Raw genomic sequence first — 25,678 nt, 5'->3', positions numbered from 1 at the left:
CACAACCCTCCCCCCCGCTCGCTGGAACATTCGGAGTCTCCCCTAAAATATCAGCCGCTTTGGACGCTCAAGACTTCAATCCTGTGGCACGAAACAGATTCATCAGCTGGGTGATTTAGGGAAATATACGACGGTCAAACTCTTTCAATTACGGCTCGCAGCGTGAAGCTCATCATCTCTGAATTTAATGACAGTTTAATTAGAATTCAGTCTAAAGACACACAGGGACGTCTTAGAAGCTTTTATTTCTAATATATTCATTCAATCTCTTTCAAACTATTCTTCCAGACAATTGCAAATTCCAGAAATAGACATCCATACTGTACTTTAAAAAGGCCCCATCAGTGCAGCTGAAGCCTACTTTAAATAAGAGGTGGATGTACACATAGGGAGTAAAAGTGGGTGCATATGAAGGCCTCTAACAACCCTAATCACCTGGTAAGTACAAAGCAAGTGTATCACCCTCCTCCTCCTCTCCTCTCCTTACTTTAAGGTCGTTTACAGGAACTGGCAACCAGAAAATAGCGCGCTGAGTGTCAAGCGGAGGGAATCCAGACTAGTTGGCAGGCATAAAGACGCCGTCTTCCCTCTTTGCGCTGCACTCCGAGGATTAAAGCCTGCAGCGTGCTCAAATCTACTAAACAAGATAGAGACGTAATACCTTGATATTTGGTGTTGCACAAAGCCAGTTAGGAGAGGCTGCAGCATCTCCAACAGATTCCACAAACTGCAGCCACACTTTTCTTTGAGATACATGTTGAGTGTTTGGGAATGTTTTTCATGTAGTGGCTAAAAGCATAAAATTTACCTCTTACTGTACGGCCTCCACATCACACATTCTGAAGGGAAGAATTGGGAAAAACAGGAAGTGAATTACTCCAATTATTCAAAATAGCTGCGTGTAAAGCATGTCATTGACTTAAACACAACCCGCAGACATTTCACTCCACACTTATGATAATTGAAAATGCCTGATTTAATCGCAGGTCATTAACATAAAAATGCATTTAAATAACAGCATAAAGGTAGAGGATTTAGTACACATGATGTTTGCAGATTAAAGGATGCTTCATGGTGGAAATGAGGCAGTTAAGGGTTCGAACTATCATCTGAGCTTTTATTCTGAAATGCTTAAAGTGACATTAACGTGTATGCAATGTTGTGCTCGCAGACTTTTTATAAATGTGTCATCAAAGATGAAACCATGATGTTTTATGCAGCCAGTGAAAGGTTGCCAGCAGATGTTCTGCAGTTCTAATTTAATAAACCTTTATTGATCAGGACCTGCAGGATTAGGTCGCTCGCTTTAAACTGAAAAATCTAACTCTGCAATATCTGGCGTATTGATATTCCATGTTTCATAAGCCATTAAGAATTCAATAGCAGGTATTTAAGCCATTGAGTGTTATAAAGCTTTGCACGGAGGTGTGCATAAGGCCATTGATTGTGATCAATGAGAATGAGAAGATTGAGTGAGAAGATTTTGTGTGCTGCAGTGATGTAATGAAAGTAAGTGCATTTATCCTAGTGCTGTATTAAAACAGATATTAGGTCCATTTTATCTCAGCTGTGGATATAAGATTCGACCAACACAACACGTTGCACTTAGAGATTAAACAACCCATCAGTATGTAAAAGTAGCTCCTCTTTAACCAACTACAACCACTTCAATATTGATGCATCTGTGATAAAAGTTCTTGAGTAAGTATTTGATAGCATCAGAGTCGTCGCAGGGAGGACGTGAGGCCCTGTCGAAGCGTTGACAAATTTATCTGACTTATTCAATTCTTCCGTTCTTTCAAATTTCTTTTTCTTTTGTCAGCGCCCGACTCGTGTTTACGAAATCTGTCGCGCTCTCGTGCGGCCGACATCGTCTCCCCTTCTCCTCCGTCCTTGCAGCGAGCAAGAAATTGAAAACAACATGAATCATTTGTTCGGTTAGATTTTTTTTTAAGTATGCATAATGGAACTGACAAACAGGAATTTCATTTCAGAATCACGGTGGGTCAACAACAGACCCAAAAAAAAAAAGCAGGATGCGAAGCCTGGGTTGCCAGGTCTGCGGTTTTTCTGCGGAATTGCGCTACTTTTGAAGTGTTGCTGCGGCCCCTGTGTAAGGCGCGAGGCCCTGTGCGCTTGCACACTTGAGCCCAGTGGATTATTGTAGTCGAGTATTTTTACGGTATTTTTTTTATAAATATTGCAACTTTCACAGTACAGAATGCTTCCTCCATCTCTGGTGTTTCTTCCATTTTAAAGGCATCTCTTTAGAAGGTTAAAGTCTTTCGTATGTGCTCTATGCTTTCATCATTGCTCTTTTTTGCTACATAATATCAAGTGCTGCCATTTTTTAGGCGACTTCTCTTGCACGGACTCTTTCTGGATCACTGGGGAAACACGAGTGCCAGCTTTTCTGTTTTATATACTATCGGCTGTGTCTTTTATCAACTTCCCAGCCAGCTCAGAGGATATGTGACACTTCTCAGACTTTACTGGCACGTCCTCTGATCATTAAATAAACTTCCATGCACAATTTATCACGTTTATCTGCCAAGTCAGGAGGTTTTTGGTCGCAGTGTCTCAGGCGATGCAGGAAAGTGTTTATATGTGAGATGAGAGGAGGACAGGAGCGCGTTGGTCATGATACGAGCTGAAGTGATGGGGCATTTCCTCGCTGCCACACAGAATCTGCTCCTTATCGCTCTCCCTCACAGGGGTCGGCTTCCCCTCCTCCCTTATTGGTACAAGTTCCTCCTCCGGTCCGCACAGAGGGGAGTTACGGTCTTTAAGGGGGAGGCAGGGGTAACAAGGTGGAGTGTGAGATGGAATACTTTCAGATGTTCATTAACTCAGTGTGCAGGGATGTGAAATGCCAAAACGGCACTTACAGGATGGAAATAAAGAAGGAATGGAGGGCAAACGGAGGGAGAGATGCTTCTCCTGGCAGCTCACCAACGAATAAATACAAAGCATCCATAGGTTATACAGAAAGCATTCACTAATCCATCACACTGCCTTTACATACAGTGAGGATTTTCCCAAGCACAGGGGGAGAAACTCATTTCCGTGCCTCATATTTGAGCCGTTGCCTTGCTGGCGTTGACAAATGCTCCACACAGAAAGCAATGTGGAATATTTCAAAGGCGGCCTGAACAATGGGAGGGTTTCTCATCACGCTGAATAATGCCCGGCGCAGGTTAACCACTCTGAGCGGCGGGAGGTTTTTTTTCTTATTTTCTTTGGATGTATTGACTTCAGAAATGATGAGATAATCACTGAATCAGGGAAATGTGTGTGCGTGTGTGAGTGAAGGTGCAGTCACATCAGTAGTGAGGATATTGTGTTGTAAGAGGGCTGGAGCATCATGGGTAAAGACACCAAATGCATGGAGTGTTTTTAAACGCTATTAAATGCTATCTATTAAAAACGACCTAAAGCTTAATTTAGCAAACATTTACACGCGTAATGCTAATTATTAAAATGGTGTTATTGTTATGTAGCTTTGGCAACTACTTCCTTTAATTAAAACCTGCTTTTTTTGCATCATAAAAACTACTACAATTAGCATATTTGTCCTACCTTGTTTAATAATTCAGCCCTGTAGGTTTTATTAATGACAGCCTGCGCACAGTGTGTCAGCATTGCTCAATAAAAATCCCCACAAATGCCCTGAAATTAAAAGCAGCATGCATGCAAAGCTTTCACACTCCTGTTAAATATATGCACAAGTAATTGATCTCAAGAGTTTACTAATAAAGTCATTATAAAGTCTGCATGTGCTTCCCCTAATGTGAGCAGCTCCTGCAGGATTTAACCAGATCCGGAGGAGAATCCCTGCACCGCCCATCTACACCACCCTGATGCTCTCATGGTTTCTGTACATAATATGATCATAAATGTGGCTCAATCAAAAATATTGCTTTTTAAGGGTTAATGTGTGTTTGATTGTAAACTGATGGGCGGGCATATTGAATGCAAATTAGCAGCTTGTGTCAATTAGACGCGCCGGTCGCAGAAGCCTCCCAAAAGCACGTTTATAGTGTTAAGTTGCTCTCTTGTTGCTCACAGCTTGGCCTTGACCAACGTGTTACACATGCACAAAATAATTAAACAATACATTTATTAAATGAATGCAAATTGGGACACAAATTAACCCTAAAGATGCAACCGTTGCCTGTGCGTTATGGTGCCAAATGGTGCGTCCACGAGCCGCGACATTCCCTCACACACCGGGGCTTCAAAGGGTTACAAATGAGCCACATGCACAACAAAGGTGGAAACAAATATCATTCAAATATCAAGAATGAAAGGAGATTTTTTTTCTTACCGCCCTGCGAGTCTGTGAAGAAGCCTTAAGATGTAAGATGATCCTGTGCTTCGGGAGGGGAAGGTCGTGTTGGACTCTGTGAGGTCCAAACTTGAATCCCGCCGTCGTGAGGATCAGCTCCAGGAACCCGCCGCGTGCTTTGACTGATGTGTTGTGATTTTATCTCATAGCATCACTACGAGACGTGCGAGCTTTTCTTTGTCCATGTCAGCCTCACTCCTCTGCCTTCGGTCGAGAGACGTCGATCAAACTATGTGGTCTGCTGCGTAAAACCGGTGCCAAAATTCCTACGGGCCCGCTCCGTTACAGCGATGCTAGACAATAGTCTGGTCATTTTGGCACGAGCTGAACCTTCTGCGCTGCCAATAACACTAACATCGGCTGATTAAGACCGAATCCTGACAGCTAGTTTGTTCATATCTCTGTGACTGGCTCGGGAATCGGCTAATAAATATGTCAGACGCTCACATGTGCCAGTTGTCTCCGGTATTGTCTGTCGGGTCCCTCATCCTCCTCTTCTTCTTCTTCTTCTTCGCAGGAGGAGTGGGCAGCGTGGATCTGTTGATCACTGGAGGTCCTCCTTCATCCGGCGGGCTCGTTCGCTCGTATTTATCAGGACCGGGATTTCCGCCACATACAGCCTGACACCGGGGCTCGCTGAGTGACAGCTGGATTCCCTGAAAGCTCGGCGACCCGTCCTAGCAAGGGAAGCTCCGAAGCAGGATGCAGCGCGCACGCGTCACTGACAGTGCGCGCGCCCGTCAGGTCACACATCTTGGGTCCAGAAACATCTGGCTCAAAGTAAACACTCACCTATGTTTGTAGCTTGTGATGTGCAGCCTCTCAGATAGATCATTTGAATATTCACCCGGAAGCGTATTTTGTCTGTTTATAACACATAAAGGGATTATTAACTGCTAATGTTTAGTTATAATAACATAATTATACATTTGTAAAGACTAATATTTGTGTAGTTTTACTTAAAAATGTAGGATTGCTCGGATTTGTGTTCTTAAATGGCAACTTACCTGCTTCACATTGCAATATTTACATGTTACAACAGTAAAGAAGCTTTTTATACAGAGAAAACAGGCAATTTGGAACGCTTTGTATCTAAGAAAATTGAATCAAAACAAAGAAAAAGATCAATTTAACAATAGGATAGGTATTTTAAGTTAAAGTGCAATCAAATCAATCAAATCAAATATCAGTGTAATAGGAAGTTAAACGAGTTTGTTCTGGTGTGGTTTTGTTACTGGAGGCCCCTGAAGATGATGCACAAGGACTTCAGATGTTCTCTTGGAGCTCAGATAAACACCACATTTGTTGACTTTAGCCTCATTAGATGGAAAAACAAGTGGCAATATGTGACCACCCCTGACTAAAGGCCGCAAACCAGCTTCCAAGGAAAAGACTGCAGCGAGCAGGATCCGGTCTGTGATTCCATGCAGACAGGAGGATTTCCAGCCAAGAAATGATTTGGATCGCCTCGTCTGAGTCTCATTCAGTGGCCGGCCTCGAGCAAAGGGAACACCAACATCTGAATTTCAAATTAAAACATCTACTTGCTTTTATTCTGCAGATTGAGTTCTCCAAATTCCTCCCCCCCCCTTCCTCTCCTCTGCTGCTCTCTCACCCACCCGTGCATGTGCAGCCTCCATCAGTCTGTGAGCCAAACTCCGAGATGTGACCTCTGTGATTGCACAGTGATTCACTATTGTTGCTCCTTGTGGGGCCCTAGGGTGCAGGAGTCACACAGTCATGTGGTTGTGTGTGTGTGTTTTTTTGTGAGTCCGCTCTCAGCTCTGACCTTGCCGGACCTCGGATTGTCACTGACCTGCAGGGCTGTGAGGGCGCCCTCCTGTGTTGTAGAACATGCATGAGGCTCTCTGATGAGGACGGATGGAGAGGGCGGGAATATATTCATAAATCAGATGAGGTGAGCCGGGGCACATGGGAAAAATGTGTTGAGACTCTGATTTAAAGCCTGAGCTCTAAGGAATATAAAGCTCTACATTATTTAGTGACATTAAAGACAACTAAGTATTGTGTCCTTTTGTGCTCAGTTGTTGTCACTTTGTATTCACTGTGATAAATATTGTATATATTATTTTGTCATGGATATTTTGTGTTTGTGTGATTGTTGAGCATGTTGTTTTTCTCGTCTCTTTTTTCATATTTATCGGTTGTTTGTCAATTATTGTTTGGTCCTTGTGCATCACTGTGTGATCGTGTTCTGTCCGTTGATGTTGTTTGTGGTTATTTTGAGTCTATTTTGGCAAGTTACATCTTTACGTTGTTGTTTTGTGTCTCTTTATATTTTATTTTATCCTTGTGGTAGATTTGCATCATTTTTGTTTGTTTTGCATTTTTGTGTGTTTATTCTGGATCCGTTTGTTATTGTTCGTCTGTTTTTGGTTTGTAGTTGATTTGGTGAGTTGTATCTTTTTGTTGTCGTTTTGTATGTCCAGTCGAGGCAGATGGCTGTTCAACATGAGTCTGGTTCTGCTCGAGGTTTCTGCCTGTTAAAAGGAAGTTTTTCCTTGCCAATGTGCCGAATTGCTTAGTGCTACTCATGGTGGATTCATGTTGGGCCTCTCTTTAAATAACTTAACAAAGAGTCGGTCTAGACCTGCTCTTTCTGTAAAGTGTCTCGAGATAACTCTGGTTATGATTTGGCGCTATACAAATAAAATTTGATTGATTGATTGATTGATTGTATCTTTCTGTAGTTGATTTGCATCTCGTAGTTGTTTTGTGTCTCTTTTTTTGCACCTTTAGGAGCGTTTCCGAACCTTTTTGTTTCCCCCCCTGCCATTTGTCTTTACAACAAGTCATGTTACCGTCACTTCACACGTCTGCCGTCATATTCTCTGCATCTTTGGATCTGTCATGCATGTTTGTGGTTTGTAGTTATTTTGGTGACTTGTATCTTTTTGTAATTGATTTGCATCTCGTAGTTGTTTTGTGTGTTTGTGGTCATTTGGCATCATTGCTGGTTGTTTAATTATCTTTGTTTGGTCATTGTGCATCACTTTGTGAAGGGACACCTTGATGTTGTTAGTGGTTATTTTGAGTTCATTTTGGCAAGTTACACCTTTTTGTTGTTTTGTGTCTCTTTATATATTTTAATCTTCGGGGTAGATTTGCATCATTTTGTGGTCGTTCTGCACCTTTTCAGTCGTTTTTTTTGTGTAACTTTGCATCTCTTAGTTAACCTTGCATCAGTTAGTCAGTGTTTCTTGTCTGTTTGTGGTTTGTAGTTATTTTGGTGAGTTGTATCTTTTTCTTGTTGATTTGCATCTTTTTGTAGTAGATTTGCATTTCATACTTGTTTTGTGTCTCTTTTTTTGCACCTTTAGGAGCGTTTCGCTCCTCTTTTTGTTTTTCCCCCCATTTGTCTTCACAACAAGTCATGTTACCGTGACTTCATACGTCTGCCGTCATATTCTCTGCATCTGTGGATCTGTCATGCTCATCTTTTTGGCTGTATGTTTCTTTGTAATCGTTTTGTGTCTCTTTGACAGTTTCAGGAACTCTCCAGCGAGAAATGTTAACAATTGTTTCAAACAGACTTCCTGTTCTAGTCGGTCTGTTCAGAAATCCATCCAAGATACAACAAGCCAACGATCTATCATCCGACTGACTTCTTGGATTCATGACATTGTTTGTTGGCTCAACTTTCATCATCCTCATTCATTAATCTAGCACTGGTTTACTTCACTATAAGCAGCGCGTCAATAAGAAACTCCCTGACTGGACTCTCCGTGCCCTCAGCTTCCTACTTTAGGCTTGATTTTCTGGAGGCAAAGGTCCTCTCGTGATGTTAGCAGGAGGAGACAAGTGTGATTGAGTCACAGACACATGACAGAGCCGGGGAGCTGTGTCGGTGCGAGGAGACAGGACGAGATGGAGGAGAGGTAAGAGCGGAGGAAAAGGTGAGTGATGAGGTGGTGGAGAGCAGATGGAGGTGGAGAGGAAACAGGAAGAGGTTTGACTTTCAGGAGGAGGGTGCCCCGAGCCGGCCCTTTACTGAGGCTCCTGTCTATATTTAGCACAGGGACCACAGATTGGTAAGATCGCTCGGGGCCCTTGTGTTCAGACTGGCAAGAACTGCTGCCATCCGTCTCAGCGCCCGGGGCGAGGCACGACCCCGACTCATGCCAGTACAAGAGGGGAGCGATGGAAGCATGTCGTCTGAGCGCTCGTTCAGTCGACACATGTGCAGCTGAACACTTTCTGCAGGAGCAGAGGTGAGCGTCTGCATGTCGATACCTTCATGAGCAGAGTGCGGTCGCTCGTCGTTCATGTTTCAGAAGGGTCCTTAATCTCCTCATTTCTCCTTCCCCAAAGCATTTTAAAGGGCACAGGACCCCCGTCACCATCCTTCTGCATCTGCTGAAAGAGAACTGACATTCACTCCAAATGTCAAAGCAGCTTCAGCCATATGTGGCTCCTCCTCTCCCTGCTTTTACCTTCACCATCTCCAACACCTCCAGGACTGTTCGGGGCGATTGTCAGTGGTGACCTTAGCTGCTGCGATCTGTGACAAGACTGAGACATCAGGCCATCATGAAGAGCAGTCAATCGCTACTTGTTACCTGTAGGCTGGAAAGTTTGGCAGTTTCATATCTCGAGTACAGGTTTCTGACTTGGACTTGAGCATTGACAGCATTCGGACTCTAGAGATGGAGAGTTGGACTCAGACTTATCTATTGACAAGGCCCGAATAATTTATTCAGTTTCAGGCAAGGGCTGGCACGTGCGTTCACCTGCATGCAAGTTCACCTGTTGTCTTGTTCAGCAACAGTTCCTGCCATGATGCCTAAAGAGGCAAAGATTTTACAGCAAATGCAAGCAAGAGCAGTGCAACATGTTCGATATGTCAAAGAACCATCCAGGAGAAGGTGGGGACAGACATGTGTCCAGGACGCACCCAGAAAAGTAAGACAGAGAGGTTGCTGATAACGTCGACGTTAGCTAGCTGCTAGCTAGCTTGGACACAGACTCGATTCGGATTCTTCTTTGGTGACTCTGGCTTGAACACTGGGGACTCCAGTCTCGACTCTGGCTCGAGGTTTGGTGACTCGACTACGACACTGTCTCACAGAGCACAGAGGCTGCGGTCAACTCCGAGTTATGTCAGTAACAAAGCATGGTGACGATTCCCCAGCAGAGAGAACCTCTGGGACGGCTCCTACACACTTACTTTAGAAGCAGACTTATAAACTGGTAACAGTATTTTTTGTCTACAGTAGCTAAACATATGTCAAAAAAAACAAATAAAAATAGAACTTGAAAGATTGATTTTGTATTTTATCAGTTTTACATTAGATTGTTTTCATCCTGTCGATGTTGCTGTATCCATGTTGTTTGTCTTGTCGTGGTTTTTGCATCTCACTGTGGTTGTTTTGTGTCTCATGTTTGTATTATTGGAAATGTTGTTTGTCCTCATTTTGTGCCATCTGTTGTCATTTTGCAGCTCTATGCGATGGTCTTTTTGAGTCTGTTGGTCGTATTTTGACTGTTTCTGTTCTAGTTTTGTAGTTATTTTCTGTCCTTCCGTGGCCTCTTGTGTCTCTTTGTAGTTTAACATCTTTTTGTGGCAGTTCTGTGTCTCATATAGGGGTGGGAATCGCAGGGTAACTAATACTTCACAATACAGCGATTCTGTGATAACTGGTATATTGCAAGACAATCGTATGATGACACATCACGATATCTGATGAACTGAAGGATATAAAATGCCCCTAAAAGTTGAAGTGCAGAATTAATGTATTATTCACTGCGATTGGATGTCAGTTTCACAGATTTTGACACAAATTGAGGTCAGCGATACGATGAATGTATCACACCAGTCGGGACGACGATATTTTGTCCCATCCCTAGTCTCGTAGTTGTTTTTTGTCTTGTTGTTTTTTGCTCATCTTTTTGGTTGTTTTGTTTCCCTTTGTAATTATTTTCCATCTCTCTGGAAGTTTCATTGACTTTCCGACAAGGAATGTTAATCAGTTCATACAGAGGCTTTGTTCTGGTGGGCCTCTTTCAGAAATGTATCCATAATACTAATAAGCCAAATGCTCATCTACGTCTGACTGTGGCTGCAGGAGCAATGTACCTAAAGTCAGTCCTGACCTGCAGACACAAATCTAAAATCTGAATCTGGAACCTTTCTGTGGAATTTTCCTCTAAAACAGAAATACGTTCCCCCTGTGATATTTCCTTCCTTGGTCTTCAAGATGTCCTGAAGAGCTCCAAACTGACTTAAAAGATGAAGAGCGAACTTTAAATGTTAGCAGAAGTTTTGCTGCTTTAGTGACATCTGTCATCTTTGACACGCCGCATCATTCCTCCTCCTTCTTCTTCTTATTCCGTTATGCGACCCCTGACCTTTGGTTCCTCCCTGCCTGCCTCCAACTATCCCGCGGTCTGTCCATCAGTCAGCGCCCACACAGCTTCCCAAACAGACGCAGCGATCACTCAAAGTATCGGCAAAGCTCCGATTTAGCACAAGTCGAACCCTATCTGTATCTCAGCTACATACACAAGTGAGGATGTGGTTTCTGTCACGGTCTTATAAAGTACAGAACAATGTTTACGTTTTTCATTAAAATACAAAGAATTGTTTTATTCAGACTTACACCAGATCAATGACATCTATTTTTTTTTCTTTTTAAGTTTCAGAGTTATCTTATTCTATAAAACAACAATAGTTTGTACATATAAAAAACAGAAATACAATAAAGATGAGACAACAAACTTCGGCAATATCTGACCAATACTGCTGCTCTCCAAAGGGAAAGGGCAACAACTCTCCTGTGACCGCAACGGCTGAGGATTTCCGTCAATCCAGTGATTGTTACAAGGGATCTCACCTTTAATACAGATCTTTTAAAGTTGTTGGTTGGGGGAGGATTTCAAATGACACCCAAAATATGGTAAGAGAAAGATGAGATCTGGATCTGCTGTTGAGTGTCTCGTAGAGGTTTTGCCATCTCACATGGGGTAGTTCAGCACCACGTCCTGTTTGGCCAGCTCCAACAACATAGGGTCGTCGAAGAACTTGCTGATGCTCACATCCTCGCTCAGACCCTGCACGACAGCAAACACGAGAAATCAATCAGGGGGAAAACAAAGGAGAAATTGTATCAACAACTGTGCAACACAAAATGTGGATAAAGGCTCACCTTGCGTCTACGGGTCTTGATCATGAACTCTCTGGCCAGGTGAGGGGCAGGCTGAGGCTCGAGAGGCCGGATCACGATGCTCTTGTCCAGCGGGTCACCGGGGACGATCTGACGGGAAATATGAAACATCGTTAACCCTGAGAGAGGGAGGGAACTGCAGCTACGCATGTCACATTTTGAGCTTGAACACACTGAGTGGACACTTCTAATAGTGGCTCCGACCTTTCACTAAATATCTGATTCGGTTGCAGGTCTGTCGCGTTGTTCCTGAGTCAGGACTGTGTCCATCAACGTGATGGAAAGAGCAACGCTGTCACTCCTTCAGCGTGTGACCAACGCAGCATCAGTGCCATGTTAGCAGTAAGAAGAACTAAGTGTTCACAGGCTTTTAAAATGATTCACTAAATCCATTATCTTAAGCAGCTCATAGTTTGACCTTCACCAAGTGATCTCATCGCCGTGGATATACGATGCTTAATGCAAAGAGGAGAGGAGGAGGAGAGGAGTTGTTAGGAAGCTGAATCTAAAAGCTGGACTGAATAAGACGCTCCGCGCCTCGGGGAAAGATTAAACCTGAAGGAAAGGGGAAGAAATAATCAATGGAGTGGCTGAAGCCCAATCAACAGATGGATGAGAGCTGCTAACAGTAACTCAACAGTGTGCTGTTAGCATGCCAATACATGCAGCGCACAATCAGACTAACGAGGGAGGACGTTACGGCCTCTTGAGTGTAATGGGGGAAACAACACAGTTCAGGAACTCTTTGTTGTTCTTATTTTGTTGGGCAGATGAATCGATACATGCTAGCAGGAGTTATTCTGTCGACAGAGCAGCGGAGTGGATTTAGAGGGTTGATTGTTGCAACTGTAGCTGCCATTTAGAAAAGTCTATTAGGGAGAGATGGTCAAAGGGACTGGTGAGGGACCAGAGAGGAAGCACAGAGGAGGGAAAAGGTATATTTTCTCTGTGAGGGCTGACCTCAGACCAGCGACGTGGAAATAAATCACTCGGACGATGACAGGAGGCCGAAACAGAACGGCGTATTTCCGCTGACAAAACAAAAATGTCAAATCTCTGGAGAAATCGGACTTTGTAATCACTATTAAATATTTCGCTGGATATTACGTTTACAAAACAGATTCTGTTACATAATTTGAACGTATAAAATCCCATGAAAGATAATTAATCACACAATCTATATGCTGCTCAGCCTAAAAACATTAAAGGGCCAGTTCACCGATTTTCAACCTCATTCCTATCATGCTGTCATGGGGAGCTAATGCCGTTATGGTAGGAAAAAATACTATTTCTCTCTGTGCCTTTGGAGGATGCTATCTGCTTCTCCAATGGGCCCTGGAAAACCTTCGCCAGACTACCTAAAATGCGGCGCCTGGCGGAGGCCAGGGAGCTCGCTAAACTACACTTCCTCAATCTAGGACGCCCGCCTGACGTCATGTCTCGTTCAAAATCGTCAGGTTTGAAATGTAGACATGAAGATTTTTTAGACAATCCACTGGTATATTCTTGTCATATTTAGGATTCTGTACCACTATGAGCCATTGCCTGCGTCTCTCGCCGGGCCGGTCCTTTCAGAGGGAGGGGCGCAATGCATGCTGGGTGTTGTAGGAATGTAGAATGGGTGAAACCACGAGCTGTTTGTACAACTTTCTCCACAGCTATGGCGCCAATTTCAAATATTCTTGCTTCTATCGATTACAGAGAACACCAGCTTTGACTGACAGAGGCTTTTTCCAGCGGTGAATCGCTCCTTTAAAGAATAAATGGGGTAATACAAGCTTTCAAAATCAAATGTAAAGAATGGATTTCATTTATTCTGTAAGCTCCCGAAGGATCTCTGGAGCTATCATCCATCTCTCTGCCAGCGTTTAGACAAGCATGTAAATAAATTATTCATGTGGGGTTTCATGTCGAACACTTGTAGTTTCACCTCAAGGGGGAAAACAAATCTGTTAGGAAGATCACACACATTAAATATTTGTTTTATTTCTTCTTCCGCACGACTGACTTTGTTGTAAAGTATTAATCTCTCCAAAGTGGAGTTAATTTTCCCTGACACAGCTCCGCAGAGTGCAGACACTCACACACGTCAGACGTGGCAGGCAGAGACACAGACAGCCGCATTCTACTGAAAACTTAATGACTCAACACTCCACATCAGAAGCTGTTCATCTGAAGTGGCAGACGTGTGCACGAGGTTGGTCACTCTGCTGCACGAGCTGCCACGGTTTAGTGTATGCGAGGGTTGGTGCTCGGAGGTTAGTAAGTGTCGGCATTGCTCTTTAGAGACAATCAATTCTTTGCTTTCTTCCGTAGTATTTTTCCTGCTCTTCCTTTGTATCTTTTATGCATTCATAAGAGATGCATGGCACTTATACATATTGAAAATTTGGCCAGACATCCCCAGAAGTACAGAATGATTAGAAACGTATAGGTATAAAGTTTGCCTCCAAACATTACCTGCATGCCAATATGCAATACTTCATAGGCAGGGCTGTGACAATGACCGCAGTACTGCGATTAGGCTATGTGACGTCAACGGCAGGGTGGACCCAGTCACCGGCATCACCTCTTTTTTATCTCAATTAGAAGCCCTTATACATTTATTGTTTCTCTGGTTGTCTTTTCAGTGAAGCACTTTTTTCCCCTCCATTAAAACGGCACACGTCACATTTACTGGTCGCTACAATTGGACCTGAATGCTGTCAGGCGTCAAGTTTGCATAGTAAGTAAAAGTAAGTAAAGTAAAACTGAACATACGAAATTTACACCATATGGTAGTAAAGTTTGAAATAACAATTTCCTGTTTTCACCGTCTCTAAAGCGACATTTTTAAGGTATACTGTATGAATGACTTTGCAACATATACCGATATGTTAAGACAGCTTCACAGACCAATATGTCTGCGTGGCACCTGTAAGTCATTATTTTAACAGGGGTCTCTCTCTCTCTCCCTCACTCTCTCTCTCAGTGCAGCAGATGGGGTTAGATCCACTGTCACGCAGAGCACGATCATATTAGTGATTTGCAATCGATGTCATTAGATTAGACTACTTTTGTGTAAAGGTAAACATTCATACAGTTTTAGTTTTCTGATCAAGAGTTTTGGACAAAAATAATTAAAGGTCTGTTTCGTATTGATGCCGCACCCTAATAACGGCAGGGTGAGTTTATAGATTAAAGGATAGGTTCAGTATTTTTAAACCTGGGCCCTATTTGTACAAATGTGTGGGTCCAAATGACTCACAGGAACAAAAACAAAAAAAATACCGAACTTCTCCTTTAAGGCTGGGGCGGCTGTACGGCTGATCCGCAAGGGAGCGATGGCGTTTCAAAACGGTTAGAAAAATTCACCACTGTCACAGCGCTACTCATGAGTAATCAGCCACCGAACTGGCCATGAAGAGATTCTCGTTTAAGTCTCCAATCAGATGGATGGGGGACAAAATCCAGTCCTTTTGTACAAAAGCCCATTTAAAAGTTTAATTAGTTTAAAGCTAATAGGAGACTTCAGAGTGAGTGAGTAATATTTTGGAAGTGAGTCTTTTTAGAGCAATTTGAGCCCACTGATGTGATATAAAAAGAGATATAAAAGTGCCAGACGGATACGAAAAATCTGTATGAGTGAAGAGGAGACTGTAAACTTCTAATCAAATGATAAAACCTACACAGAGAACTTATTTCTCTCACATTTTCTATACAGTTTCTTAATATATAGTCTTTAAACTTTTTAGTCTTTTATCGGCATCTTCTTTAACATGGTTTGATTGCACCATGAGTTCTATTATCTGCCTAATGGTAGTGGCCGCTTTAATTGTCGAGCTGATTTGCTGTTTTGTAGATTCAGGTTAAATAAGGAGGGAAAACATAAAGTTAAAGTGACAGTCGGCTTTTTGTACCTGCCAGTGGTGGAACACAGACAGAGCGAAGGCCTGTCCCTGTGTGTGTGTGCGCAGGTCTGTCTCGAAGCCGAAGGAGTCGATCGCCGGGATGAAAGCCTTGATGGTGTAGAGAGGAGACCCTGGGATAGGTGCATCCTGAGTTACATGACCCCTGTTGGATGACACATTTTAGAAACTCAAATTTCTGCATTTTCAGCACTTCTGCTGAGTTTAAAGAAATATCAAGCAATTTTCTCAGTGGGTGAAATTTCTGCCTGGCCAGAAATATACCGACCTCCTCCGAGCCAGCACTGTGTAGACGGCAGACACACAATCAGCAGGAGCCTGAACCTCCACAAAGTAATAGGGCTCCATCAGCCTCGGAGTAGCCTGCGACAAAAGGAGCACACATTACATTGAGGACAAAAGCCTGGTGATACAGTGCAGCCTCTCCGTGTACATCTGACCCGAGGATTTATGAAGAGAGCGGCGACGGCGCCAGAGAAGACGAGGACAGAAGCCAAAAACGAGAGAGAGGAATGTTATCACATTACAATTAAAAAGGTCGATGTCAGCGAAATCCCAAACTGTAATCACGTTAATGGAACATTACAGAAAGTGAGGATGGAACGAGAGTCTGGAGGAGCTAATGGCGGATGAGGAGAAGAATAGGACGGAGGAGGTGGGGTTGTGATCTCACCATGAGGAAAGCGGAGTACACCACTCTCCTGGCTGTGGGGATGACCTGGCCTCCTCCTCTGTGGAGCGGCTCCTGAGCGATGACCGCGTCCAGGATCTTGAACTTGACGTTCCTGATGGCTGAGGGGAAAGAAGAAAGAGTTATGGTTCTGAAACACTGATAAGGAAATAAACATTTGCCTTTCAGGAGGAAAGTCCAGCACCAATGGCTTTAATATGAAGAACAAAGATTCAATCCTGAATTCAAAATGATTCAAGGGCGAGAGAACTCACGCTCGTCACACAGAGGACCCTCCCTGGTTCCCCACTGGAAGCCCTGAACGATGCTGTCTTTGACTGAGCCCAGCAGCGCCTTGTCCACCTACAGAGGGAAAATTAAAGATGTAGAATCAGCAACAAAAACATGGAAACAACTGTAACAAGAAAGTTACACTCACAATGTGCACCTCAACCAAACCTCAGCATTGTAACACTGTTTATTCTTCACACTTGATTTCCAGATGCAGTTTCTTCCAAAGGTAAGAGAACGGATTAACCCTTTCCTTTCATTAGGGAGGAGATCACTTGGTTTTTGGCATCTCAAGCTTACATGGTTTATGATCGACATGCACATTGGTTGAATGCACATTTATGGTCTTGTTTGTTCTTTATATAACATCAAATAGAGATACTTTTATTATTGTCATCTGAGTTACAGATTCAAAGACGCATGTGGGTCCAGTGAAGAAGTTATTACACAACTTATTAGTCAATCAGCTATTGATCAAGCACAATTACTAAACATACACTCGTGTACGAGTATTTGCGTGCTTTGCCTCTTTTGTTTGTAAATTGAATATTTTGGAGCTCTTCTGACGAAAAAGGGTCATTTGAAGAAGGGACTTTGGACAATGGGATGTTGAAATTGACTTTGTACGATATAGGCTTGCTGCGGTAGCCGTTGTTACTGCTGTGTTCAGCCATCGACCGATTGCGTAACCGTCATTTTGCCTTTTTTGGGCGTATAGAAATAAAACGCATAGATTTTATTTTCACGTACCAGCGCAGCTCCCACTTTCATCAAATAAAAAAAAAACTCTGGTGTATTTTCTTGCTACAATTAGAAACTGCAGTATCCACTCTATCGCAGCAGCAGCGCAGATCTGCAGCACAGAGAGTAGCAGCAGGTGTCAGAAGTCAGAGCGAGGTCACTTTTCAGAGAATAGAAGGAGAGTTGACCGTCGACGAAACGATGGCGATTTATTTATACTGTTTGCTAATTTCACTTTTTTTACTATGTGTATTATTATTAATATTATTGTTAGGCTTTTAAGCCTGTGGATTTTTGTTGTTTATCGTCACCTACAACCTGGAATTTAGGCTTCGTTTTCTTTTTTATTCCGTTTTTTCTTTGGTTCCAGAGTGTTTGCCAATGTCACTTTTATTTACTATGTAGGCCTATATCATTTAAACATTTATAGATCTAATTTATTTGTACAGGTATGCGCACCATGCGCCGCTGCCATCGTCCGCCTTGTTTGTTTTGTTCATACAAAAGTTCTAGTCTATTTAAATGTTTAATAATGCACTTTTATTGTTGTTGTGTTTTTCATAAAAAAATTAAAATGAACCAACCTTCAAAGCATTTTTTTTGTTCAAACATAAAGGGAAGATCACTGCAAGCGCAATATATCCCACAGTAGGAAAATGTCCCCACTGTGGGATATATTGCATCCCCAGTGCGATATTCATACAGTAAATGTTAAAACAAATATTTTAAATATCCAAAAGGAAAATCACAGCGGTTAATCTGTTTCTTCCTTAACCAAATGAACCAATATTCAAATAGTAAATCAGCATTGAGCTTTCTCCCTACTTGGCTGTGACTGACCTGCCTGGTTCGTACTAAAACTCACCTCAGAGGGCAGCGTGTCGTCCACGAGGATGTTTGGTCCTGTGGTGTCTGGTCCGAAGGCCCAGATGGACCTGGCAGCCAGCAGATCCCAGTCGTACTTTGTCTGGAAGAACTCTCCCAGTTTCTTCCTGCCGTGACGAAACAGAGCAGCCACCGGTTGAAAGGCACATTATGTCAGCTGGAACATTAAGGAGATTGGTTGATCGGGGGGCACGGGGGTTAATGGAAGAGGAGGAGTAGAGCGAAGGTTTAGTTTAATGGTGTGTGAAGTATGTCACTTCTCTGGCACTGCTGCTCCGTGCTGGCACCGCTAGGTCCAGATGGCCATAACGGATGAGCCGAGCAGTGACAGGAAGCCGTTCTGCAGCGGGACACACACTCATGGCGTGCTCGTCGCGTCACAGGGACGGGAAAATTCATGCATGCTTTTAGTGCATGATTCAATTACCGTGAGTGGACTGATCGATATATGGAGGAGGAGTTTTAATGAACGCACACACACAATGTACAGAAGGCTGTCCTTTACTTAAATCCTGAACATCTATTTCACTTTTTCTACATCAGTAAAGAACATTGCTTCTATGTTTTATAGTTTCCCCTTTCAAACGGACAAGGTGAAGCACAGATCCACGAGTACTGCCCGTCTGAAGAGGTCGGAGCGGTTCATCCAACCTGACTTATTCTGACGTGGTTCTGACAGTTTGCAGAACTTGTTTAATTTTAATTAATTTAATTCCCTTTTTTAAAGACACACCAGACTGAGTCAAAGCAGTGTTATCAAATAGCAGTGCATAGTCGTCACTTGCATGTCCAACTTTAAATTAAAATAAATGTACAGCACATGAGAGAGCGCACACCTATGGATTTAAAGTAACTGAATAACTGCAAAGATTATTTCAGCCCTGAGCAGCTCTATATCTCCCTCCCTTCTTCAGTAACAGCATTTAATTAAAGAACCAATCACAGGTCTTACATGGCCGCTCATTTAAACCAGCAGAATAATGAGAATGAACGATCAGTCAGAGCGGCTCTGAAAGACGGAGACATTAATAAAGCGGCCTTATCAGACTGAAAAAAGGGGGAAATCTACAGGCAGAGCACATTATATCATTTCAGTTAATTAAGAGATCAATTAGAGTTCTAGTGGGATGGTCATATCGTTTACGTCATACCTGTTCCACGTGATCTGCACCACTTCGTTCTCGATGTCCTCAGCCAGCCCCTTCTCCAGCGGCTCGGCGATCATGGTAATCTTATTCCTGTCGATCACATCATACAGCCGTCAATCACTCATCCTGGACCGGAGGGAGAACTAACTCTGATATAACTGCAGTGCATAAATTTAACTCAAACACAAACATCAAAATAACAGAACATGTCAGAAAAAAGAAACTTTGGGGAAATTATTCCTGAGCGTGAGTTTAGACTTTTATCACTATAAAGTAGGTTTCTCTGTCGTTGCATGTGTTGATAAGATGTTTAAATATGATGTTTGATGCTCACTTTTTGTTTGGCGTTTCAGCAAAGCACTTGAGTGATGATGTCTCCACAACCGTTTCACAGAAAGTCACAACGGGGTCGGCAACCTGCGGAGGAAGGTGAGCATAATTATACAAAAGAACCAGAAGCGTCCTGTGGAGGTTTGTTACATTTGTGAAAAACATTAGTGACTGAAACGTTCTTTAATTGCAAGAAAATAATTTAAAAGATGTTGTGTAACAAGGACAGAAGCAGTGAGAGAAATTACTTTGATGTCGATCTCTGAATACATCTTGCGCAGGTCATGCATGACACAGTCCAGGTAGAGTTCTCCTGTTCCCAAGATAACGTGCTCTCCAGACTCCTCCACCTGAAAGAGGAACACACGCATGGAAGAAAAAAATTACATTAAATTAGGGCTGAACACTAGATCGTCTAACCATTGCAATTGTGATGTGCGCATGTGCAAGTCAAATTAAGACAACATGTAACATGTAAAGCTGCTACTTATTTGAGGCTCGGTGCAAAAGGAAAACGCGTCAGTTATCCACAGGAAAAGTCAGTCTGATATCACATCAGTGCAGCTCTTCACCAGAGCACACAGTGAACTGACACTGAGCTGCAGAGTCTGTGTCACCTGCATGTGAACTGTAAATAAGCATGCAATGCTTCTGTTACTGTCGCACGCAATGTTGGCTGGATGATCAAGGCTTTCAGTTACGCAAGGCAGCTTTTGAGTGCATGGAGGCCTCCTGTCAGCGGCACCTCGTCCCAGTGCTCTTAATGCTGTGGCTACATAAATGGACCGTTCACGGAGCGAACGTACCACAGACTGTTTCCTGTCTACAGCTGCAGCACACGCACGGCGTGATCTTTAGTTCAGAACAGTTACTGTCTGTCATGGGGCTGATCATGCCCAGTAAAGATACATTTAAACACCGTTAAAAATGGTAGATGACATAACATATGATAAACGCAACTGCAGCCTTTATATTTCTGTCATAAAGAAACGTGTCCCTCCACCTGAACTCTCTCTACTGTTTAGTAACAAACCTTTGTGGTGAGCGATGGATAGCTCTTGTTGACCTTCCTCAGTCCGTCCAACATTTTGGGCAGCTCTGATGGGTTAACAGGCTCCACTGCAATCTTTATAACTGAAGCCGTGTTGAACTTTAGCGGCCTGAAAATCTGAGCCTGTTGGAGAAAACACAAAATGTAAACTTCTGCTGTTTCTTGTTAAATGTTTTTAAAGATCTCAATAGTAATGACCGCTGTCTCACCTCCTCATTTCCTCTGGGCTCTGTGATTGTGGCCGTTTTCACGATTGGTTGGTCACATCCTTCGATAAGAACCCAGTTTCCAGCAGGCACTCGGTTCACTTCAATTTGGTATCTGAAAATGTGGATGGAAAAGTAAGATTTAAAACATGACGTGATTAACGTCTGACTCTAAGAACTAAGGGAACCAAAGCCCTGCAGGGTACCTGGCGACGGAAATCCAGAGACGGCCCACGGTGCAGACCTGTGAGTCCTCTTCATCTTCAAGGGTGTAGTTCTCTCCTAAAACCTTGACGGGCTGGCCTGCCTGAATGGTGCCGCTCAGCACCCTGCCAAACGCATGGAACTGAACCCCGTCCTCCGTGCTGTACATCTTAGTGGTGTGGCACATCAAAGGACCCTGAGGGCGAGAGACATGAGGTAAGAAGGAAGGAGGGATAAGAGAGAGAGAGACAGAAAATAGGGCAGGAAAGTCTTACCACTTTCTTCCTAAAGGGATATAATCAGGCTAAAGCTAGAGGCGAGAAGACTTCTAAATGGAACCTGGGAAACTATGATCAATGTCCGCCATTGTCTAAAGTTGGCTTATTTAACAACTCGTTCATTTCAAGCTAATTAAAACTGCCTGTTGGCTTAATTTGGAAGAGCAGCTGGAATTGGCAACCGCTGGAAACAGACTGCAGCTATTTGCAGTTAAGTGGTGAATCCGCCTCTCACAAGCCAACAAACAGCCGACTCCATTCTGCCTTCATTATACTCACATCAGGGTCGCACTCCGCCATGGCCTCCCCCAGGTCTGAGTCCAGACCTCCCGCGTACGTGTGCTCTATCTTGTTCTTAGCACCCTCTTGTGGCGAGGGGATGTGTTGTACGCACATGTCCACAAATCCTGCAGGGAAGAGATTCACAATCAACTCTACATGTTTACCAAAGCACGAGCATTTCTCCACATATTCACGAACAATTATAAGCAGATACATTGAAGAAAGCAGTTAAAGAGCCTCTGCTTTATCATACTTAAATAGTTACACAAATGAATGAAAAAGGATAGATCCAAGCAAATTAGAGCATACCCGTGAACTCCCCAAAGAAGCGGTTGCAGACGAGCCTCAGTAAGGGTCTGATGTTCAGCTTCAGTTCCTCTTTGGTCAGGTGGATCCCCAGCTCGTCAAGAACTCTGGGGAGAGACGTGTCCACATCCCCAACCACCTAGAAGCAAAGACGATTTCGGTGCGTGAGCCTGCTGTCGTCTTGCTGCACATTTGAAAACATATATACTGCATGCAAGACATCTCCAACCTGTGAGAGGATCTTGTAGAGAGGCTCCAGGACAAATTCCACAAAGCTGCGCTGAGAATTACTGCTGGGAGCTTTCTTTGAGAACTTGCGGCTGAATAGAAGAAAAGAAGAAGACAGATACCACAAGGATGCATTAAAAGAGGGAGGATAGCCAGCATGAAGTAAAAGGATAATCCGAATTAGGTTCTCACGTTTTGGGGTTGAAATAAATGTCTCCCCAAAGCCTCTTGGCAAACTCGTTATAGTTGATGTCACCTGCAGACACAAAGAGAGGATTATTTCATGTTATTATCTGCGTACAGTATGAGACAACAAAAGGACGTGCCAGTTCTTTGCTAATGAGAGGATGTTGGGAAGAGGCAGCTTACCATAGGTGTCAGAGTAGATCTTTGCAAAGGACCCCAGGGTGAAACAGATGCTGTACTGAGAGCTGGCGAAGCAGACGTTTCCCAGCAGAGGAGAGACCACCAGGTTCTCGTCTGTGGAGTAAGTGCTGAGAAAGGAAGAGAAAAAAGACACATGACCTACTTGAACGAGAAGATTCCTCCTATTCAATGAGAGCAAACTATTCAACACAACATGACAATGTGGACATATGCGTTTCAAGTATTACCTGAGCAAACCATTGACCTCATCCACAATGTGGCGAAGTTTGTAATAAGCATCCGTGGGAGGCAGTTTGAGCTCCACAATGAGCCGGTCCACCTTGTTGATGCAGATGGTGATGGCCATGCGCTCCTGAACTGCATGTTTGATCAGGCGCTCTGTGTTCAGCATCACCTGCGCAGAGAAACAGAAAGGTCTGGGTTATATGGAAAGTTGAGGAACACTGATACATCAGCAGAAAGAGAGCAGGACTGGGAGGAAATCAATAAGAAAAAAACTAACTCCTTCTGCTGCGTCAATGAAGAGGACAACTCCATCGGAGATGCGGATGCTAGACGTGACCTCGTCAGAGAAGTTCACGTGACCTTAGAGAGGGAGACAAAGTTTTATATAATTCTCTGCTATGATACAACAAATCAGACAATCTGGAAACAAAGCATCAAGCTGACACACAGTACCTGGTGTATCCATGATGTTGAAAAGGTAGGATTTGCCTCTGGAGTCTGGCAGGACCATTGTGACAGGTGCACTCTTGATGCCAACTCCTCTCTATGGAAGAAGCACAAGATAGAAATAACATTGCAGCAGAGGAAATATAATTATTCAGCATTTAAAGCTTCATTTCTTAACATATATCATGTCTGGAAACAAGACTATTGTCAAATTATCGATTTAAACTGTATTCTGTTTTGGATTTTATATTTCCAGATTCTAATATGTGGTAATCTAACGTATTTAAGGATGCAAAACTGTTATAATCATGTCTCATCTCAACCAACTACTCACCTCCTGTTCTGTAAAGAGGATGTCTGTGTATCGGAGCTGGAAAAAGAAAGAAATGACATTAGTTTCTGATTTTATATGGAGAAATTTGATGTGATAAAATGCAGAAATGTGTTTATTGTTAAAGTCAACACTCACATCCACATCATCCCTCTTCCTGATTTCTGGATGCGTCTGTTCGATCAGGCAATCCACAAAACAGGTCTGGACAGAATAAAAAAATAATTAGATGCCCATGAGTCACAGTTAAGTCTAAAGTGCAGTATATTCTCAAAAACATTCCTGTCCTCTGAAATGTTTAAACTTAGGAACATATGTCCTCTTTTGCTAAATGCCAAAGGGGCAGCCTGAGGAAGCCAGACGGCAGGCTCTAACCTTGCCGTGGTGAAGGTGACCACACAGGGTGACGTTACGGATTAGCTCAGGGCCGTCCATGAGATCAGCAAGGAATCTGCCAAGAGAGGAGAGATATCACAATTTGAGCAACATGACGGCAAGCAGATTTCAATGCCTGATATGTACTGGGATTAAGGCCTGCATGATATGAGAAAAATCTGGGATGCACGATGATATTGTAAATGCATATAGCTACAACTTTATAGCACCCGACGTTCAAAATATGATTTATTGTGCAGCCCTTCTGTACTACTGTTGCTCTAGTTAGAATCGGATTAAACATTTAAATCTTCAGAGATGTTAGGCAATAAAACAGGATAACAACTTACTCCATATCGTAAACGGTGGCGGGTAACTCCTGTTCCATTAGAGTGAACTGCTTGTTCTTCACAGGCTTGATAATGGGCTCTGGAGAGGAGGGAAAAAAACATTTGTTTTTATGTGTTTAACTTAACATATGGCTTATTAGCAGCCATCACATACATGACTGTTAACATAACCAAATACTATGCACTTGAATGAAAGTCTGCATATACAGGCAGGCTACATAGTTCTTTGTATCTAACCTGTAAGAGGTTGTGTGTCTTCCTCTTGGACAATCGTTTCCACTTCAGGACCATAAACTTCCTCTGCAGTAGGATAGTACTTCTTGTCCTCGTGCAGGACCACCTCCATACCCGGGACATCATCATCAGCATCAGCAGGCTCATCTTCATCGTCATCATCAGCCTGCACGAGGAGAGATAAACATGACATGTTTGCACATACTGCATAAATAACCTAAAAGTTCAAACTCTTAATAATTGTTCAGATTGGTTTTTAAAAGTACCTCATCAACATCTCTGTCCTCTGCGTCCAGGTCATCATCATCGTCGTCAGAGTCCAGCTCTGGACCGATGTAGTTACCAAACTCGTCATACAAATCAGCCTCCATTATGCAGAGAGCTGAGAGAGGGGTCATGTGTTATTAAATATACAATATTTAGTGTGTTTTATTTATTGGTAAGGCCAATGTATCAATAAAATCCAATGCCAACGCGCAATTACCAACATATCAAATTAAATAGTAAGAGATTAAATACCTACATTATGTTTCTCTAATGTGGAGAGGTGATACAATATCAGCATTTCAATTTCACATTTTTATCACTTCTTATGGTTTCTAAGAACTACAATTGTTAAGCAGTAAGTTAAGTTAAGTTACGTAAACCAATGTACACAAATAACTTCAAAATAAATACCACTTTCAATGTAAATAGCACTTTTTTTGTTCCTAATATGCAGGTGATGAATAGCACTAGCTAGCCTTAGCTAACGTAGAATAACATGTACCCCCAGTAGCTATAAATCGAGGTTAGAAATGCTTTCCGTCGATAAAAAATAAAAACACTACAATCTGAATTCAGTTCTAGTTTTCAATTACTGCTCTCTTTTTGTTTGGCAATGCCATTAGCGAGCCAAAACTAGCATGCTAGCCAGCTAACAAGTAAAGAAATGAATGACTTGGAGGCGACGTTTCAGTTACGTCGTTGTTTAACAAGAGATTTTGCAAACGATAGCTAACGGCCCTTAACTAGAACTTCAGAACTGCAAACCCCACTTACCTGTGCTCTGTTATAAAGCAGAAAGTTAATATTATTTCCAAAATAAAAGTTGGGTACGTTTTTAGAAGATAAATAATGTCCCAAGTACCGCCATGCGCACGAGATACTACTTCCGGCTTTTCTTCTTCTTCTGCCTTGAAGGCGGTGAGCATTCAGCGTTGTGCTCACTATTGCCCCCTTGTAAGGCAAATTTAAACTACATATGCTTTATTAACGATCACAGTCAAT

The 25,678-nt window shown here is 42.8% G+C and overlaps 1 protein-coding gene across 1 annotated transcript; it reads right to left on the bottom strand.

Moving 5' to 3' along the window:
- Window positions 1-10,963: 10,963 nt before the first annotated feature.
- Window positions 10,964-25,539, bottom strand: eftud2 (elongation factor Tu GTP binding domain containing 2). Its single transcript, XM_069675858.1, has 28 exons — window positions 25,451-25,539; window positions 24,676-24,791; window positions 24,413-24,575; window positions 24,176-24,254; window positions 23,826-23,901; window positions 23,589-23,654; window positions 23,454-23,489; window positions 23,126-23,216; window positions 22,950-23,032; window positions 22,675-22,841; window positions 22,430-22,554; window positions 22,253-22,316; window positions 22,062-22,152; window positions 21,836-21,971; window positions 21,524-21,651; window positions 20,969-21,162; window positions 20,766-20,877; window positions 20,539-20,679; window positions 19,754-19,855; window positions 19,510-19,592; window positions 19,179-19,265; window positions 18,008-18,134; window positions 16,386-16,473; window positions 16,114-16,232; window positions 15,709-15,803; window positions 15,432-15,585; window positions 11,515-11,622; window positions 10,964-11,419 (listed from the first exon to the last, which is right to left on the bottom strand). The coding sequence occupies exons 2-28, from the start codon at window positions 24,778-24,780 to the stop codon at window positions 11,324-11,326; spliced, it is 2,916 nt and encodes a 971-aa protein (XP_069531959.1). The 5' UTR covers window positions 24,781-24,791; window positions 25,451-25,539; the 3' UTR covers window positions 10,964-11,323.
- Window positions 25,540-25,678: the final 139 nt, after the last annotated feature.

The sequence above is a fragment of the Semicossyphus pulcher genome, unplaced genomic scaffold (genome assembly GCF_022749685.1).
Source record: "Semicossyphus pulcher isolate SPU_LCO1_2020_fin unplaced genomic scaffold, fSemPul1.0.p SCAF_25, whole genome shotgun sequence".
Taxonomy (NCBI): Eukaryota; Metazoa; Chordata; class Actinopteri; order Labriformes; family Labridae; genus Semicossyphus; species Semicossyphus pulcher.
Note: the sequence above shows the minus strand (reverse complement) of the source record. Positions and strands in the feature narration are given on the sequence as shown.

What these genes read in the sequence shown, in the direction of transcription:
- eftud2 (XM_069675858.1), bottom strand. Translation starts at nt 24,780, where the DNA reads ATGGAGGCTGATTTGTATGACGAGTTTGGTAACTACATCGGTCCAGAG. An exon ending in GCCACCGTTTACGATATGGA is followed by an intron (nt 23,902 to 24,175) that starts GTAAGTTGTTAT and finishes CTCTCTTGGCAG; the next exon opens with ATTCCTTGCTGATCTCATGG. An exon ending in CTCTGGATTTCCGTCGCCAG is followed by an intron (nt 20,878 to 20,968) that starts GTACCCTGCAGG and finishes CCACATTTTCAG; the next exon opens with ATACCAAATTGAAGTGAACC.